General features: G+C 34.3%; 4 protein-coding genes across 6 annotated transcripts; 1 reads left to right on the forward strand and 3 right to left on the reverse strand.

The window, feature by feature from the left end:
• Positions 1–690: 690 nt before the first annotated feature.
• LOC101494261 (violaxanthin de-epoxidase, chloroplastic) lies at positions 691–3,624 on the reverse strand. 2 transcript variants are annotated; one of them, XM_004494711.4, is made up of 5 exons: positions 3,260–3,624; positions 2,984–3,152; positions 2,194–2,290; positions 1,686–2,077; positions 691–1,306 (listed from the first exon to the last, which is right to left on the reverse strand). In XM_004494711.4, the coding sequence occupies exons 2-5, from the start codon at positions 3,121–3,123 to the stop codon at positions 805–807; spliced, it is 1,131 nt and encodes a 376-aa protein (XP_004494768.1). In that variant the 5' UTR covers positions 3,124–3,152; positions 3,260–3,624; the 3' UTR covers positions 691–804. The 2 variants fall into 2 exon arrangements, with proteins under 2 accessions (XP_004494768.1, XP_004494767.1); XM_004494710.4 differs by having other exon boundaries at positions 2,984–3,147; positions 3,260–3,591.
• Positions 3,625–4,566: 942 nt separating this feature from the next.
• LOC101494769 (probable serine/threonine-protein kinase PBL22) lies at positions 4,567–7,606 on the forward strand. Of its 2 annotated transcripts, none has more exons than XM_012714029.3 (7): positions 4,567–4,743; positions 5,327–5,920; positions 6,000–6,449; positions 6,526–6,641; positions 6,737–6,997; positions 7,064–7,264; positions 7,431–7,606. In XM_012714029.3, the coding sequence occupies exons 1-7, from the start codon at positions 4,653–4,655 to the stop codon at positions 7,467–7,469; spliced, it is 1,752 nt and encodes a 583-aa protein (XP_012569483.1). In that variant the 5' UTR covers positions 4,567–4,652; the 3' UTR covers positions 7,470–7,606. The 2 variants fall into 2 exon arrangements, with proteins under 2 accessions (XP_012569483.1, XP_004494769.2); XM_004494712.4 differs by having other exon boundaries at positions 4,568–4,743; positions 5,330–5,920.
• A 223-nt stretch (positions 7,607–7,829) lies between these two features.
• Positions 7,830–10,555, reverse strand: LOC101495101 (probable serine/threonine-protein kinase PBL26). The gene is made up of 5 exons (XM_004494713.4): positions 10,186–10,555; positions 9,861–10,036; positions 9,585–9,774; positions 9,065–9,456; positions 7,830–8,973 (listed from the first exon to the last, which is right to left on the reverse strand). Exons 1-5 carry the CDS (start codon positions 10,289–10,291, stop codon positions 8,269–8,271), a joined length of 1,569 nt encoding a protein of 522 aa, XP_004494770.1. The 5' UTR covers positions 10,292–10,555; the 3' UTR covers positions 7,830–8,268.
• A 2,330-nt stretch (positions 10,556–12,885) lies between these two features.
• On the reverse strand, positions 12,886–15,284 carry LOC101495431 (iron-sulfur cluster assembly SufBD family protein ABCI8, chloroplastic). Its single transcript, XM_004494714.4, has 2 exons — positions 13,793–15,284; positions 12,886–13,313 (listed from the first exon to the last, which is right to left on the reverse strand). The coding sequence occupies exons 1-2, from the start codon at positions 15,215–15,217 to the stop codon at positions 13,095–13,097; spliced, it is 1,644 nt and encodes a 547-aa protein (XP_004494771.1). The 5' UTR covers positions 15,218–15,284; the 3' UTR covers positions 12,886–13,094.
• Positions 15,285–16,885: the final 1,601 nt, after the last annotated feature.

Consider the following 16,885-nt stretch of genomic DNA (forward strand, 5'->3'; position numbering starts at 1 on the left):
TTTCGTTAATATCATCATGATCATTTCCAACCGAAACAAATTAAAAACAGAAAACAATTTATAGAATTGAATAGACTCTTCTAGGGTCTGCTTGGTTTCTATTTTTATTTCCTTTTTCACTTTTCATTACAAAAATGCCACCTTATGCTCCCTCTGTTACTTGTTTACAACAATTTTATAATTAGAAGTGATTGTCACATAAAATAGAAATAAAAACTAAACAAGCCCTTACAGAATTTTGGAGTTATCTTGGATCTTAGACAGGGCTATGGTTTGCCTGCACTAAAAAATTCCAGCAGTCATGTAAGAAATTTACACCATTTATATCAAATGTGATGACTCATTTCATATATTCATAAATTGATCTCTACCCTTCAAAGTTTAATAACAGTCAAAATTGAAACTGCAGTCAAAAGTGAGTGCAGCTAATCCATTTCCCCCCTCATACAACAGCAACTATAAATATAGTTACTAATATTTGAATCACCATTATTATTTCAAGATAAAATCAATGTTTGGCATGCACAGATATCAGAATCCGAACAGAAAAATTAATAAATATATAAATCCAATGCAAAAAATTTAAAATTATTAAAGGAAGAAAAATACAGCACCTCACTCTTTGATGCTTTATTTTTAATATAAAAAAAATGGACTCTTATAATGAATGAGTTGCCATTGTTCAACAAAGAACCAAAATGAGAATTCATTCAATAATTAACAAGTATAAAAAAATATGTTGCATACATTTTTTTTCTTTAACCAATTAGGATGGCCATTTATATTGTACTCAAGTTTTACAAGTTATCTTAGTTTCCTTAGTGGCAAGGCACGTCCAAAGAGCTTTTCTACTTCATCAGCTTCCAATTTGAGGTTTTCAAGTATCTCCATTTCTTCTTTAGATAGCCCTTTTAAGAAATTTTCTTCATCTTCTTGAAACACTTTGAACCCTTCTGCCAACCTTTGTAACAATGTCATCTCTGTTTTTCCAACCTTCTCTACTTCTTCTTCCAACTCTTCAACTTCCCTCACAATTGTCTGCTCTCCTTCCTCTACCTTCTTCTCCAGCCTCTCGACCAGCGAAGGCTCTGGCCCGCATGTATTATCTGTTCTAATGAACTTGGTAAAGTCTCTTCCTACACTCTTTGCCGCTTTATCGAGTTCCGGAATAATAGATTCAGGCAAAACTGAACTCCTTGTGTACACAACAGCGCCACCGTAGCCGTCCCATGCATCATTTCTGCCTCGGTAGTATATAAATATATAGTCGTCTGGTTTATTCTCAATTTGGGACGACAAAATATACCTGCAGACAGATCACTGCTTGTAAGTCCTCTATTAAGGCCAAAGGCCAAACTCAGCAAATAAAAGAACTTTCGAGTTTGGCTGAAAAAGATTGGGCCTAAAGGTAACAAAATCATGAATTCTCATACACTGGAAACATGAAAATGTGTAACCCAGATGCTAGAGAAGCGTTTAAGGTGTAAAAAATGTTGAAAAAGCAATATGTTGTCATATCCTTTCTTTTCCTTAAGTTGGAACTTGGAGCCAACACTTACTTCAAGCACTTGAATTTCATTTTAAATAGGAAAATGTTGGTTATGTATGCTTCATGTGGATATATCATATATAACCAATATAGGTGACTAAAATTAAAAAAAGAGAGCTTATGAGCATGGAATCACCAATCATCTTGATAGTTAAGGTACTCATTATCACGATTGTAAAGGATTCCTGGATTAGAAGGATCTTGTACAAATTTCTGCACGGTTGACCTTGTAAGAAATCCACCATCTGGAGTTGGTATTCTCCATGATATATTACCCACAAGTTTATTTGATTCTGTGTGGAATTCATGTAATTGGCAGTCAAATGCATCAAAGGTAGGATTTAAGCCGCTAGTGATGAACCACTTGCCATTAAAATCTGCAATGTTAAAACTCTTCACAAGGACATCCGGGTTCGGAGCAGGAAACTCTCCTAAGTCAGATTTCTTAGGTACACATTTTTTCCTCGAGACGGCGCACTCGTTGAATTCATCAACCACACTGTTTTCAAACACGTCCCCGCATCTAATCTATAAAATCAAGACAACAAAAGAAGCTTTCATGAGCAGAGTTCAGGTTTCCTTGGCAATTGTTGTAAAATGGTACATATAAACGAATGAATTTGATGTAAAAGTAGAAGACTCACTTGGCATTCAGTCTCATCAGGTCTATTGTTGCAAGTTTGGAGACAAGCAATATTGGCAGCACATGATGGATTTGCAAGACACTTGACCAATTCTGTCCTGCATATATAAAAGAGGAAGGTCTATTGTATTACTTTCTGTTATGGTTTTGAGGAGATGTATAAGTCTATATTTGGTTTCACTTCTACAAAGACTTAACTGGGGTTCATCTATCAATCAACCATAATGAACAGAAGCTACAAACAGTAGCTTTGATTATGACGCGCAATGGACACTGGTCCACTGCAAAAACAAACAAGCACCATGAATATTAGACCATGTCCGTTGCATGTTCTTGTGTGCATGAACTTGTTCCGACATGTTTTCATGTTTTACCATCGGAGGCCGTTGACTTTGCGGCTACATGTAAGAACTGTTTTTCTATGAGAAGAGATTCTAACCAATCAATATTTTTGGTAACACTAGTTGGGTTTTACCATTGAAGTGAAAACTAGTAGGGATTCTTAAATCATATAAGTGGCATTGCAAGGTCCACTATAAGAGATTTAAGAACTCAAATTGAGCTCTACACTTGGAGATGCTGAGCTATATTTGTTACTATGGTTGAAAAGGACAACGGGGGTAGTTTCTCTCATTCATGTTCTCTATGAATACTAATTTTCTGTGGCAGAATATCTCTCTGTTCAGTTCTCATGGAAATTAAAGGTAAACAATTCTTGAACTATGTATATATGCTTAAATCTTGTATCTATGTATAAATTTATAAAAGTGAAAATTTAAAGTATTGAATACCTGCATTCCTTGAGCAAACAAGCACAAGTTTTGAGAGCATCAACAGCATCAGCTGATGGTACAATCAAGAAAATGCATATCAAAATGCCAGCTACTTCCACTACACGTAAATTTCTCCAATGTTTGAGAAAAACAAGCATCCTATTGACCTCAAATCCTAATAGCTGTCCTTATATAAAAAAAAGGGGATATTTCAGCATTGAATATTCGAGAGAAAGGTATTTTACATTTTTGAAAAAATAATGAAATCTGAATAAAGTGAATTGATTAGAGTACCTTAGTAGGATTGGGAGAAGAAAGTTGTTTGTGTTGGCGATGTGGTGTTAAGAAATGCAAAGGTGTAGGTTTATTAGTGGTAGAAGAAAATAGTTTGAAAAGTGCAACAGTATTTGGAGGATGATATTGAAACCTTGTTCTTGTTCTTTGAAACCACCTTATATCACCTTTAATACATAATAAAACATTTGAAACTTCATGATGAGATAACAACATTGAGTTTCCACCCAACTTCATATTCAAATGTCACATGAAACTGCAAAACAGAAAAAGGTATATTAAATTCAGCAATTCATTTTGAGATAAGAGCACGGTGTTCGTGTGTGGACTGTAAACAGACCCATTCACTGCCACCAAATTTGTACACGTCACCGACCCTCCACCTCTTCTTCTAACTGGACTTTATTTTCCAAAGCCCATTTCCTTTTTCCATGGCCCATTTTACTTTTTTTTTTATATTTTTTTGTTACCAAATTGTAATTCCTTATTATTATTCTACGTAACACTTGGATTTCTTTATTATTAACAATTATTAATTTATTATTGATGGGTGATTTTTTTTTTGTAATTTTCGTTCATCGACAACTCATTTGGCGATGATTGACAATGCAATTTTGTTTATTTACTGTCAAAGTATGGAACAATGTGTTTGTTTAAATCAGAGGTAATATCAGGATAACATTTGATAAGTAAAAATGCTACTTTGGCTTACTATATGTTTATTATATAGGACTATTGTTGTGGCAATTGGAATGTCAATTGTACAGCTAAGAAATTGTTTTTTCCAAAAATAAAATCATATTGAAAATGACAAATTGAAAAAAAAAATTAGGTTCAATTTGAATACTCGATCCACTAGAACACACAGTCAGTAAACATAAAGATGTTTTACATTATTAAAAATTATCTTATATGTCGTCATTAAGGTAATTATATTATTATAGTTAAATATTTTTAATAATTTAATTTTAGTTAAGTTTTTTAAGGGAATAAATAATTGACACTGTAATTATTTTAAAATTAACGATATATACCAATTAAATTCTAATAATGATTGTAGCACTTTTTAAAAGTAATAAAATAGTAATATTTGAATAATTAATTTATTGTGGGACATGGTTAATTTATTTTTAACGGAATATGTGAAGGTTATACACATTATAAAAAAAATATATAAAAAGGTTACAAGTTGTTGGTGACAATAGCAAGGTGTGATATGTGATACATTGAGAATATCCACATTAGCAACGATGATTACAAAGAAAGATGACACTATATCTACTCAATTACACTCATCTTATGGAAGAATTTTGGCCGCTTTGTCATCATCACTTTTCAACGTTCCGCTGCTTCCCAACGTGCTTATCTTGGATGTTAATGCAAATAAAAACCCATGTCTTGCCACCTTCTTTTTGCACTTTTCATTTTTTCAATTTTCATAAACTCTTCTCACCTCGTATCTCCTGCACCCAACCACACACAAGGTCAAATCAATTTCCCTACTCTTTTTTATTATTAGTCTTCTTAATCTTACACAATATTCATTGTTAATTTAATTTTAAAAATAATAATATGAATTAATACTACCAATGAGGTAGAGTCTAGCATAATCAACTAGACTTTCACAACAAGATGAATTTATATTTGAATATTTGTTGAAAAAAATATTTACATTTAATATTTCACTTGTCTCAAATAAAATTATATTTGGTAGACAGAAGTTATAATAAAAAAATTATATAAATCAATATTAAAAAAAGTTCATTTACATGTGATATGTGATATGTTTATGTGTTTGAGGCCTTTCCAATACATAAACTTAACACAAACTTAAATATGTGGCTCAATTTATTTGTTGCTAGACGTTAAAAGTTGGTTTTTTTCTTTCTCTTCTAAGAGACCAAATTGGATTCTGATGGATAATAATAAGACTTCATTCCAACATATATGGTTAACTATATTTTTGAGTTTATAAAACACAAAACACTATGGTTTAATTTCTTATAAAAATGAAGTATTAATCCTTCATTGAAGAATAATAGAATAATGAAAAGAAAATTGGTGCAGCAGGTACATGTGTATTGGATTTCAAAGCATACGAAAATGAATATATGCAATTTGTTGAATGTGGAGATGTGAAAGAGGATATAAGCAAGTGGGGTGCAGACGGTTTCCCAACCACACTATGCTGCAGAAATGCTCTCACACTTTTATCAGAAGCTATGGCCTCATCACTCCATAACTCATCAGGACAACTCTTCCTTTCTCAACAACAATTGCTAAACTGCAAAACTTCATTTCAACCACAACAAGGGATGTCACTCTCTTCATGTGGCTTTGATAACATTTACTTTGGTAGCTCCAAATGTTCAAGCTTAGTTTTGTTAGATGTTCAGGACTTGTCACAGTATTCAGATGTTTCCAAATGCAGCCATTTCGACCATTCGTTTGATGAGTCATGTGCTGATTGTACAAGTACAATAATGAGTGTCAGAGATGGTTTGTATGGTAAAGTAATGGACAAAGATGACAACAATGTTACTGAGAGAGCCATATGTGGAATAGCAGCTCTTGTTGCTGTTGCAGCTAAACAACAGGATGACCCTTTTCTTGCTGACAAATTCTTGCGTTGCTTGCCACTTACAACAAGATATAATAAGAGTAAGATACTTTAATTATGTTATGTTATGTTTGGAATGTTATTTAGTAAAACTAACATATTTGTTTTTGGCAAAGCTAGAACCGGCAATTAAGAAAGTGGTGTTGGGAGTGTTGGTGGTAGCTATCCTTGCATTACTGATTATTGGTTTCCTCATAAAATGTGTATCAAAGAAGAAGCCAATAAAGCATGTTCAACTGAAACAAATAGCTACATGGTCAGGACTATACTGGTTCACAAAAACAGAAATTGAAAATGCAATGAATTATGAAAATGAAAAGATAAACCTTGGACGTGGGAGTGCTGGTGAAGTGTTTAGAGGTGTTCTGCCAAGTGGTCAAGTTGTGGCTATCAAGCATTTGACTAAGAGTAACACTTCTAGTTCTGATTCTTTCACGCGAGAACTCGCTGGTCTTTCAAGGCTTCGTCATCCCAACTTGGTTTGCTTGTTCGGTTGTTGTATGGAAGATGGTGAGAGATATTTGGTTTATGAATTTTGTGCTAGTGGAAATCTCGCTCAACATCTCTTGAGTAATCTTCTCTACTCTTCACTCTTTTTATCAATTTTCTTATGTACATATAAATAATGTATAATTTGTGTGTTCAGGAAGAGATAGCCATTTGACATGGGAAGCAAGAGTGAGGATATTGAGAGAATGTTCATTTGCGCTCAAGTATCTCCATCATCACATAGAGGGTTGTGTTGTCCATAGAGATATCAAGGTAAGTGTCATGAATATAAATAGATTGAGAATAAGATAATGTTTTTTTTTTTTTGTAGTTAGATAGTAATGCCTCATATTGATTTTATTGTTTAGCTTACAAACATTCTTTTGACTGAGAAATACGAAGCCAAATTGTCTGATTTTGGATTGTCAAAGATGATGGGGATGGAAGAGAGCAAGGTTTTTACAGATGTTAGAGGAACCATAGGTTACATGGATCCAGAGTACATGAGTAATGCCAAGCTAACATGTGCAAGTGATGTATACAGTTTTGGTATTGTTGCTTTGCAAATTTTGTCAGGACAGAAAGTTATAGAATTGGATCTTGATGCCAGAGATCAACTCACCAGAAAGGTAATATTATATTCAAATTTTAGACCAAATATATCAATTATCATTGACTCGACTGTTTCTCTGCAGGCAAGAGATGTGAGTATGGGAAAACGTCCACTGTCGGATTTTGTAGACTCGCGGCTAAAGGGACAAGTTGATAAGGCAGATTTTGGAGCCATTTTACAGATTGCAGTACTTTGTGTTGCCAAATCAAGCACAGGTCGGCCATCCATCGAGGTTGTTTTTGACGAATTGGACAAGGTCTACAGAGACATGGAGGCACGCAAGGTTACTTCTTTTGATTCTTTAACCAATACGTTAACAGCACTTGTTAGCAATTCCTAACTCACAAACTCTTTCATAATTCTTTACTTCATAGACAGAGACTATTTAAAACTTTACCTGCATGAGAGCATTAGTTAATAAAATTGACAATAGTTTTTTGTTTATGCAGAAAGCGACCCCAACAACATCAACCTCTAGCTCTAATTGACTCCTCTATGAAGTGCTCATATATGTGTGTATGCTTAAAAGTGAAAAAGTGAACCAGAAAGTTAGAAAATGAATATGTACATTAAGGTATATATAAATATTATTTTCAACATAGAACGGCCATCATTGTCGTTAAAAGTCGCATTAAATCATAACTTCTAAATACATTCGCTCGCAGATCTTAAAAGTGCACCTAACAATTTTGTTCTAGAATTTGGGTCTCATATATAGAGATCCCCATCCATCTCCTGTACATGGATATGCTTATAATAAATAATGATACATAACATAAGATTTGTTTTCTGCATACTAACTAAGATGTAATTGTGACAACAACAATAATAATATTGAATTTGCCATAAACATTTTTACAATACAAACAATGGTCACTAATTCCAATAATTTCAACAATCCCGCTATGAAAATTCACGGTTATCATCACACTTTTCCTTGAACTAAAGTTAAATACATGAATGTAGTTGAAGCCTACTAAAAAAAACAAAGTGTATATATATACGTGGACGCTCGAGTTTCAAGTTTATTCTTTGATTATATGTATGATTATGTTATATTACTCTTGAACGAAATATAAACAAAAAGATATCTGAAAATTTGAGTTTTTCAGATACATTTTTTGTTTATATTTTATTCCGGAGGAAATACTTGTCTCGCTCAAACCAAAATGATGTAGTATAAACAATAACACTTCGACCGAAATATACAAAGCAGCGTGTCGAAGTGCATGCATATATGAATGCCTATTCAATGAATGTTGATCACCACATGCAATTAGTTGAAAGCTATTGTGAATGAAGACTTTTATCATCTGATCCTCTGCTGCTGGAATGTTCAAAACGGTGATAACTTCCTTCCTCAGATGGCCCCATGCTTGTGTGATTAAAATGATGAACATCTAAATGACCATCTCCGTCGTGTGACTCCTCCTCGCTGCTGCTATCAGAGCGAAGAGAAGATGATTTGCTTGCAGAAGATTTTTTGCTACTTCCATCTACACCATGTTTTTTCCTAATGCTTTTGTTTCCTTTCTTTGATTTGGAGTGAGACTCCTTTGTTTCTTTAGTATCTTGTGGACTATAATCATGTTGGTTTTCATTTTCATAATAATCATATTCATTTTCTGAGGCATCATCACATTCATGGTATTTTGCACTAACTGCTGCAATAGCCTTATCATCCTTGGGAACAGAACTTTCGCTCTCACTTTCGCTCTCACTTTCATTGGCGGTGGCAAAACTCTTTTGGGCGGTGCAGTTAGTAGGAGGTGGAAGAGGGGCTGCAGAAATACCCTCTGGAGGAGGAGAAGTTGAAAGAAAGCTCAAAGCAGTTACAACATCACTCATCAAAGGACGAGCTGCTGCTTCCTCCTGTAAGCACATTGCTGCAATTGCAACAACTTGATTCAGATCTTTTTCTGGATAATGTGTACTCAGATTTGGATCTGAAAGTTCTGCATATCTTTTTGGATCTCTAAATATTGGTTGTGCCTGCTCAGTCATAAATACAAAAACACTATCAATAACAGATAGCAGATAATAATTGAACAAAATACATTAACTTTTTTTGCATATAGTTTACCCATGAAACTAGATTTTGCTCGTCGTGTGCTCTTGTGGTATCAACAGCTCGTCTTCCGGTTATGAGCTCTAGCAAGACAACTCCAAAACTATACACATCTGATTTCAATGTGAGGTTACCTGTTCGTACATACTCAGGAGCACTATAACCATAAGTACCCATGACTCTTGTAGGCACAATGTTCATCTTATCTTTACCAGCTAGTTTAGCGAGTCCATAATCAGATAGTTTTGCATTTAGATCATTATCTAGCAATATGTTCGACGATTTCAAATCCCTATATATAACTGAAGGATTGGCCTTGTCATGCAAGTACCACAATCCTTTTGCAGTATTAGATGCTATTTTCATTCTGCTATACCAATCTAGTGAAGGTTGATCAGGTTTTCGCTCTGTACCAAAACAAAACATAACCATAATCACATAAGATTATGCATCAACACAGAGATACATAATTATTGTCTCCAACCTTTGAATATAACTAAAAAAAGTGCATATATTTGGATTAAAGAGTAAGTACCAAGAAGACGAGTTTCTAGAGAGTTCCCTGGCATGAATTCATATACCAAAAGACGTTGATCACCATCAGCACAATAACCAATGAGTTTGACAAGATTTTCATGGTTTAAGAGACTCAACATTAAAACCTCAACCAAAAATTCCTTACTGCCTTGAACCCCATTTCTGTCAAGTTGTTTCACTGCTACCACCTACAAAAATGTGTAACATGGTTAATTTGTATTTGTATTTATATTTCTTCTTAAAATAAGGAACTGAATTGGCATAATATTAAGACCTGTCCAGTTGCGGGAATAGTTCCTTTGTACACTCTACCAAAACCACCTTCACCCATCAAACACTCTTGCCGGAAATTCTTTGTTGCAATTGCCAACTCTCTGAATGTGAAATTTTGTGCTTGAATATTTGATGTGTCAACTTGGTTTGGATCATCTGGTCTTGGTTTCTTAACATCTACATGTCACATAAAGATAAAGTCAACAAATTTTATTAGGCCTCGCAAATGTTTTTTTTTAATAAAAAAAATAAGAGTACAAATGTTATTTTTATTATATGAAAAATATAAAATGTCACGTAATTAACTAATGTTTTTTGTAACAAACCTGGTGTTCTGGTAACAACATTTTCCTGTGGTGTTGCAACACCATGCTCCCTCTTGCTATTGCTTTTCTTACTCTTTTGAGAGCTAAAACAAGGAAAGCAATTCATTCTTCTAAGGATCTAGAAAAAGTTCAAAAATGTTTTTTCGTCCAAGAACAAAAAAAAAATTGTTACAAAATTAAAACAAAATCTCTCCTTAATTACTCTTCGGTTAAAAAAATGAAAAAATAATAAATAAATAAATTTAAAAAAAAAAAGTGAACGGAGGTTCCCTCAAATCAAATGAGATTGAAGGACCCCGCAAGAGGGGAAGCAAAGACTACAGAATGGATAGAGAATGAAGAACACAAGATGATGAAAGGAAGAGGAAACCATCATGCATGTAATGATGAAGGGAATGAAAAATATTGATGAGGTTGTCTCGGAGAGAAATGAGGGGGAATTTGGATGGACATCATTATGACCTGTATGGATTCCTATTATTGTGGATTCAAATCCGTTACCATTTTATTATTATTTGTACTTCCACGCCATATATGGTTATATTTTGACTTATACATGTAAATATTTGGTTATCTTCAATCATTTTTCTTATCTTTCAATAGCTAGCATCAATTTACAGCTATATATAGATATATTATTTCGATATATTCAGTTTGAGACAACTTCAATTTACACGAAGTTGTTCAATTCAGTTGTAAGTGTGGTAGATGGTAGTTGGAAACTTGGAAGTTTGTTCTCGCTTTTTTTATTTTTGTCATCATGCGTTGAGACTTAGGAGCATTCCCTTTCTTCAACCGATTCAGTTAAGGCCATACTACTACTAGGACACTATATCAAAATTAACACTTTTTAATACCATAACTATATTTTACACAAATTTATTTTTGGTGCTGTATTTTTCTCAGGGAATGTATAATATGGTCTAGTCCAAAGGTGAACATTGCTATTTTTAGTAAATGTTAATAAAATATTATATTTATTTTCTATTTTTTATTATTACAATATTCATTTTTTTATCGATAAGAAATAATGGATCAATCTTTGGACCAATTTTTGAACTTAGACTGTATTATACATACCATTTTTCTTATATTATAAGGAGTAAGAGATGGATGTAACACAGTGTATGTATATAATCCTTTGGTTGCATTGTAACAACTAATTAGATGGATGTAAGGAGGTTTTTTTTTATAGAATAATTAATGTTAAAAATTGTTAGTAATATGTTAAGGTAAGGATTAAACTCGTAAATTCTTTTATCACTCTACTCTTTAGCTCTTCCATTTCAGCTACTAAACTAACATTATATCTCGAGTTTTGTTCTATGTACTTGGAACAGTTTATAATATGAAATAAAATGTAAGAAAGACTTCTCCTTAATATAGTTTCAGCTCAATTATATATGTTTCACATGTTTTCCTCCATCCACCAGCTCATAGCCTTGCTAGTGAAAAATAAACTCATAGCCTTGTCACAGTTGAAGAAGATGTGCCAAGAGTTCTCATTGTTGATGCTTGCTCTCTTCTAATTGCCACTCCTATTGTGGGCTGTAAATGCACAAACTGATATTGGGTACTTGCCTAATTATGTGGCTACTGAATCATGAAAAATATTGCAATCATCGACACAAATTAATCTATCTATTCTTTTTTTTTTTTCTCTAATGGCATACGATAGAAATCTCATATTTCTGTTTTCTATTACTTTTTTTCTACATATATATAATTTTGTATGGAATCTATACTTAGAAGGAGCGTCAACAGCAAAACATTGATTGATTACAAGTGTTTGAAATTCTTATACAATAGACACTTACAAAACTAATATTATTCCGAAATTAGGACCAGACACTCAAATTACCTTGACTGTCATTTCTTTTATTTTGGTTTGTTCAAAAAAATTCTTATTTCAGTTTGTGAGGAAGGTTACCAATGAGGGTTTTATACATATAAATAAATCAATAATTGCCTAATTTTCAAATTTCTATGAATTATTATTATCCAAGAAGTTGATATTGAAAAGAAGATAAATATTTTGATGAACACAACATAATTTGACCACTTGAACTATTATCGATGATCAAAAAGTGAAGGAAACATATGATTGAAGAATTATCTGTGATTGAAAAATTTGCATCACTTGAACTACAATCATAGTCCATGAGGATAGAGTAGTGGCTCATCTTAAGTTATTGTCCAATGGCATGAGGGATCAAGAACCAAAACCCATGATGATCATGTGAAACTGTAACTAGGAAACAAATTCCTATTTTTTTTAAATTCCTTAGAGAAAAAAGCAGGTATTAAATATCACCAGACAAAATTGGTGATGCAGAGACCAAAATCTACTAACCTATCCGCACAAGTATTCTCCTCTCAAAATGTGCAGGTTCTTGAGGTGAATTCAATACGTGTAAGACCACAAGAGTGTGAAAGAGGGATATGAGCATGCAATTAATACCTTTACAGCAATGATTGAAGTTTAACAGTTTTCAAAAAGCTGCTGTCAGACTTCAGAATACTTTCAACAAATGGAACGAAAACAGAGATAATAAGTGAGTGTTTGGACCTATGTGGAAAAGCAAACAGACGCATGGCAACATTGAAGCTACATCTTATAGCTTCCATACATTTGGACTCACCGTAGGATATAGTTTTCTAAAGAGACTTAGAAGAATAAAGAGAATAAATAAACAGATATCCAGCGTGAATCAACATCCGATAAAATTATCGAGATCATATATTAAGGTTTAAAACTCTGATGTTTGATGGAACTTTTGCAACACAGTTCCAAACAAAATCTATATACATCATGTACACATTATTCCAGATACTAACTTTGAGAACTTCCACAATTTTAAGAACCAATTGCCTGAGCTAATTCAAAATAATTATGCCTAACAAGCTGTTTAACCCACTGACCCCTCAAGCTTCAAGCTCATGAGTTGGTTCACCTCAGAACCAAATTCATCGGGAAGCTCATTGAAGACATCACGGCAAAATCCAGAGATCATAGCAGCCATTGCTTTTTCATAGTCTATTCCCCTTTGTTGAAAGTAAAATAATTGATCTTCACCAATTTTGGACGTACTAGCCTCGTGCTCAATTCTTGCTGTTGGATTCTTCACCTGAAAAACAATTGCAATTTGATGAGCCAAAGTCTCGCGACATGAACTCCTATATCTATTACATCCTAACAGATGAACTCTTTGATGTTTCAACCAACAACAGTAGATCACAGCCATTTAAAAAACGTTGAAAGAGTTTTAGCCTCTGGAAAAGGATAAAAGACAAGTATCTTCAAGCTAAACCTAACATAAAAAAGTTCTATGATACTAACAATTTCTAGTGTTCTTCCAGCATCACCTTGAACTAGACTACATTAATTAGCTGAAGAAAACTGATATTCTGCATTAGAACACCCATTTATTCTTAAATAATGTCCATGAAGTATGTGCAGATATGACTACATACTTTGAAGTGCCCATACTTCCTTATTGTTATGTTTCAAAGTTATCTATCGATAATTAACTACAATATTAACAAGAGACCGAGATAACCATAATGTAAATACAAAATGATCATCTAAGGGAGAAAGAAACGTTACCTGGATATAAGGATAGGTATTGGCAGCTGCATTATCACCAATGAGCATGGAATCACACTGAGAAGAGTTCCGAGCATTCTCCGCTTTAGACTGAACCTGAACAAGCCCTCTATAACAGTTCCTCGAATGTCCTGCAGAAATACCTTTCGATATAATCCTACTCTTTGTATTCTTTCCTTTATGTATCATCTTAGTCCCTGTATCAGCCTGTTGATAATTATTAGTCAAAGCAACAGAATAAAACTCTCCAACACTATCATCTCCCTCCAAAACAACACTAGGATATTTCCAAGTAATCGCGGACCCAGTCTCCACCTGGGTCCATGATATCTTCGACCTCGCACCAGCACACACACCTCTCTTAGTCACAAAATTATATATCCCACCTATCCCCTTCTCATCACCAGCATACCAATTCTGCACCGTTGAATACTTAATCTCTGCACCTTCGCGACAATACAATTCAACAACAGCAGCATGAAGCTGGTTCTTATCATAAGAAGGAGCAGTACACCCTTCCAAATATTCCACCGAGCTTCGATCATCAGCAACAATTAACGTCCTCTCGAATTGTCCAGTCTCTAAAGCATTAATTCTAAAGTAAGTTGAAATCTGCATAGGACACTTAGTATCCTTAGGAATATAACAAAACGATCCATCACTAAAAACAGCCGAATTCAACGCGGCGTAATAGTTATCATCACTAGCAACAACTTTACCTAAATAACTTTTAACTAAATCAGGATATTCTTTAATAGCTTCAGAAATTGAACAAAAAATAACACCAGATTTCTCAAGTGTCTTCCTATGAGTAGTAGCAATTGAAACACTATCAAGAACAGCGTCGACCGCAACATTAGCTAAACGATTCTGTTCATTTAACGGTACACCGAGTTTATCAAAGTATCGAAGAAGTTCAGGATCAGCTTCTTGTAAAGAGTTAAGTGAGGGTTTAGTTTTTGGAGCGGAATAATAACAAATATCTTGAAAATCGATAGAGGGATAAGTGTTGTCTGACCAATTTGGGGGTTTCATTTTGGAGAATTTATCGAAAGCGTTGAGTCTGAAATTGAGCATCCAATCTGGTTCGTGTTTAAGGGATGAAATTAATCGGATTGTTTCTTGTGAAAGTCCTTTAGGGATTGTGAAGGAATCGATGTCGATGTTGAAACCGAATTTCTTGTCGTAGTCGCGGTTACGGAGAATTTCACGGATCTTGTCATCGGTGGTTGTTGAGTTGTTGCGTTGCTCGTAACTAACGTCGCTGCTGCTGCGGATTTTAACGGAAAACGGTTTTTGGTGTTTGGGAGGAATTGAGATTGGGAAGTTGTTGTTTGGGTGAAGAAGGAATTTAGTGAGATTGGATGATTTTTGTGTGGGGTGTGGATGTAAGGGGGAGACGCCACTGTTGAGAAGAGAAGCCATGGGAAGGAATAGATAGGAGTAGGAAATTGGGAAATTTTGTTGTATGGTATGTGTGCAAATTTTATTATGAATTTTGTGGTCATTATTATTACTCTTTTCTTTATTTAATTCTTCATCCAAGTGTAACCCTTATCGCGTCGTGTGTGCAACACGTACTAGTTTTCTGGGGACCTACTTATTAGTTTTTTTTAGACCTATTTAATTGTTCTTACTTTATGTAACAAAATAGGAAAATTCAGTGAATAAAAATTAAATTATTTGGTGCAAACACCTATGATGAAGAGAAGGCCCTTGTTAATGCAACTTTAGTGGCTATTCTACCACACTTTTGTTGAGGTAAAAATAAATTTAGTTATGAAAAATAAAATCACAAGAGAATTTTATGATTAAATTTTTATATTTCCAGGCATACGTCACCCCATGTTCCTCGGGCAGCAATATTCATTCTTGCAAAGATGTGAGCAAATCAGACTGAAATTGCAGCGACGTTCGATCTCCTGGGTTGCCTTGAGCATGCCAAGAAGATGGACATATCCTCCAGATTGCTTGTTCCACTGTATCAAGCATCTCGCTTAGAGAGGAAACTCAGGTATACCTTGAATAACTTCAAAAAGAAACTTTCACATTTCTTATTCATAACATATATTATTGCATAAACTGTTGCAGCCTATCGTTTATTCATTAAATAAATTGTTGCATAAATAAACTGTTGCACCCTATCGTTAGTTGTCGACTTCTTTCAAGGCTGACACCATTTGCGCTGAATGGAAATAAGGATGCGGTATTGACAATAGCAAAAGCCGCCTCTTATAGAGGGTCACTCAATGATATCCAAGAATTGGCGAATGTAGACTGTCTTCATATCTTACACAACTCTGACAAACAATTAGTCCTGTTATGTCTAGATGAGTTATACGATCAAGAAGGTATGTTCTTAGATTGCGGTATTCGTGGAAGTCAAGGTCATGAGAGGTTGTGCGACTTGCTTCTTTAAGACCCTGATATTTCGTCAAAAGCAAACTTGATCCTGAGAAAATACTATGCGATGGGCTTGAGGCTTCACCATCCTCCTATTTGGGGAGACGTGGACGTCACTTTTGATACTCTAATATCTGACACATGTAAATGTTAGTTTCAGATATTAGAGTATCAAAAGTGACGTCCACGTCTCATGGTCGCATAGTATTTTCTCAAGATTAAGTTTGCTTTTGATGAAACATCAGGGTCAAGCAAGTCCCTCAACCTCTCATGACCTCCACGAATACCGCAATCTAAGAACATACCTTCTTGATCGCTAGTCAAAGAATTTTGTAAAGAGTATAACCCATCCAGACATAACAGACTAATTGTTTGTCAGAGTTGGAATCGGACAAAGCATTGTGTAAGATATGAAGACAGTCTACATTCGCCAATTCCGGGATATCATTGAATGACCCTCTAGAAGCAGCGGCCTTTGCTATTGCCAATAGCGCATCTTTATCTCCATTCAGCGCAAATGGTGTCAGCCTTGAAAAAAAGTCGACAACTAACGATAGGCTGCAACAATTTATTTAATGAATAAACGATAAGAAATGTGAAAGTTTCTTTTTGAAGTTATTCAAGGTATACCTGAGTTTCCTCTCTAAGCGAGATGCTTGATACAATGGAACAAGCAATCTTGAGGATCTT

This window comes from Cicer arietinum, chromosome 3 (assembly GCF_000331145.2).
Source record: "Cicer arietinum cultivar CDC Frontier isolate Library 1 chromosome 3, Cicar.CDCFrontier_v2.0, whole genome shotgun sequence".
Classification (NCBI taxonomy): Eukaryota; Viridiplantae; Streptophyta; class Magnoliopsida; order Fabales; family Fabaceae; genus Cicer; species Cicer arietinum.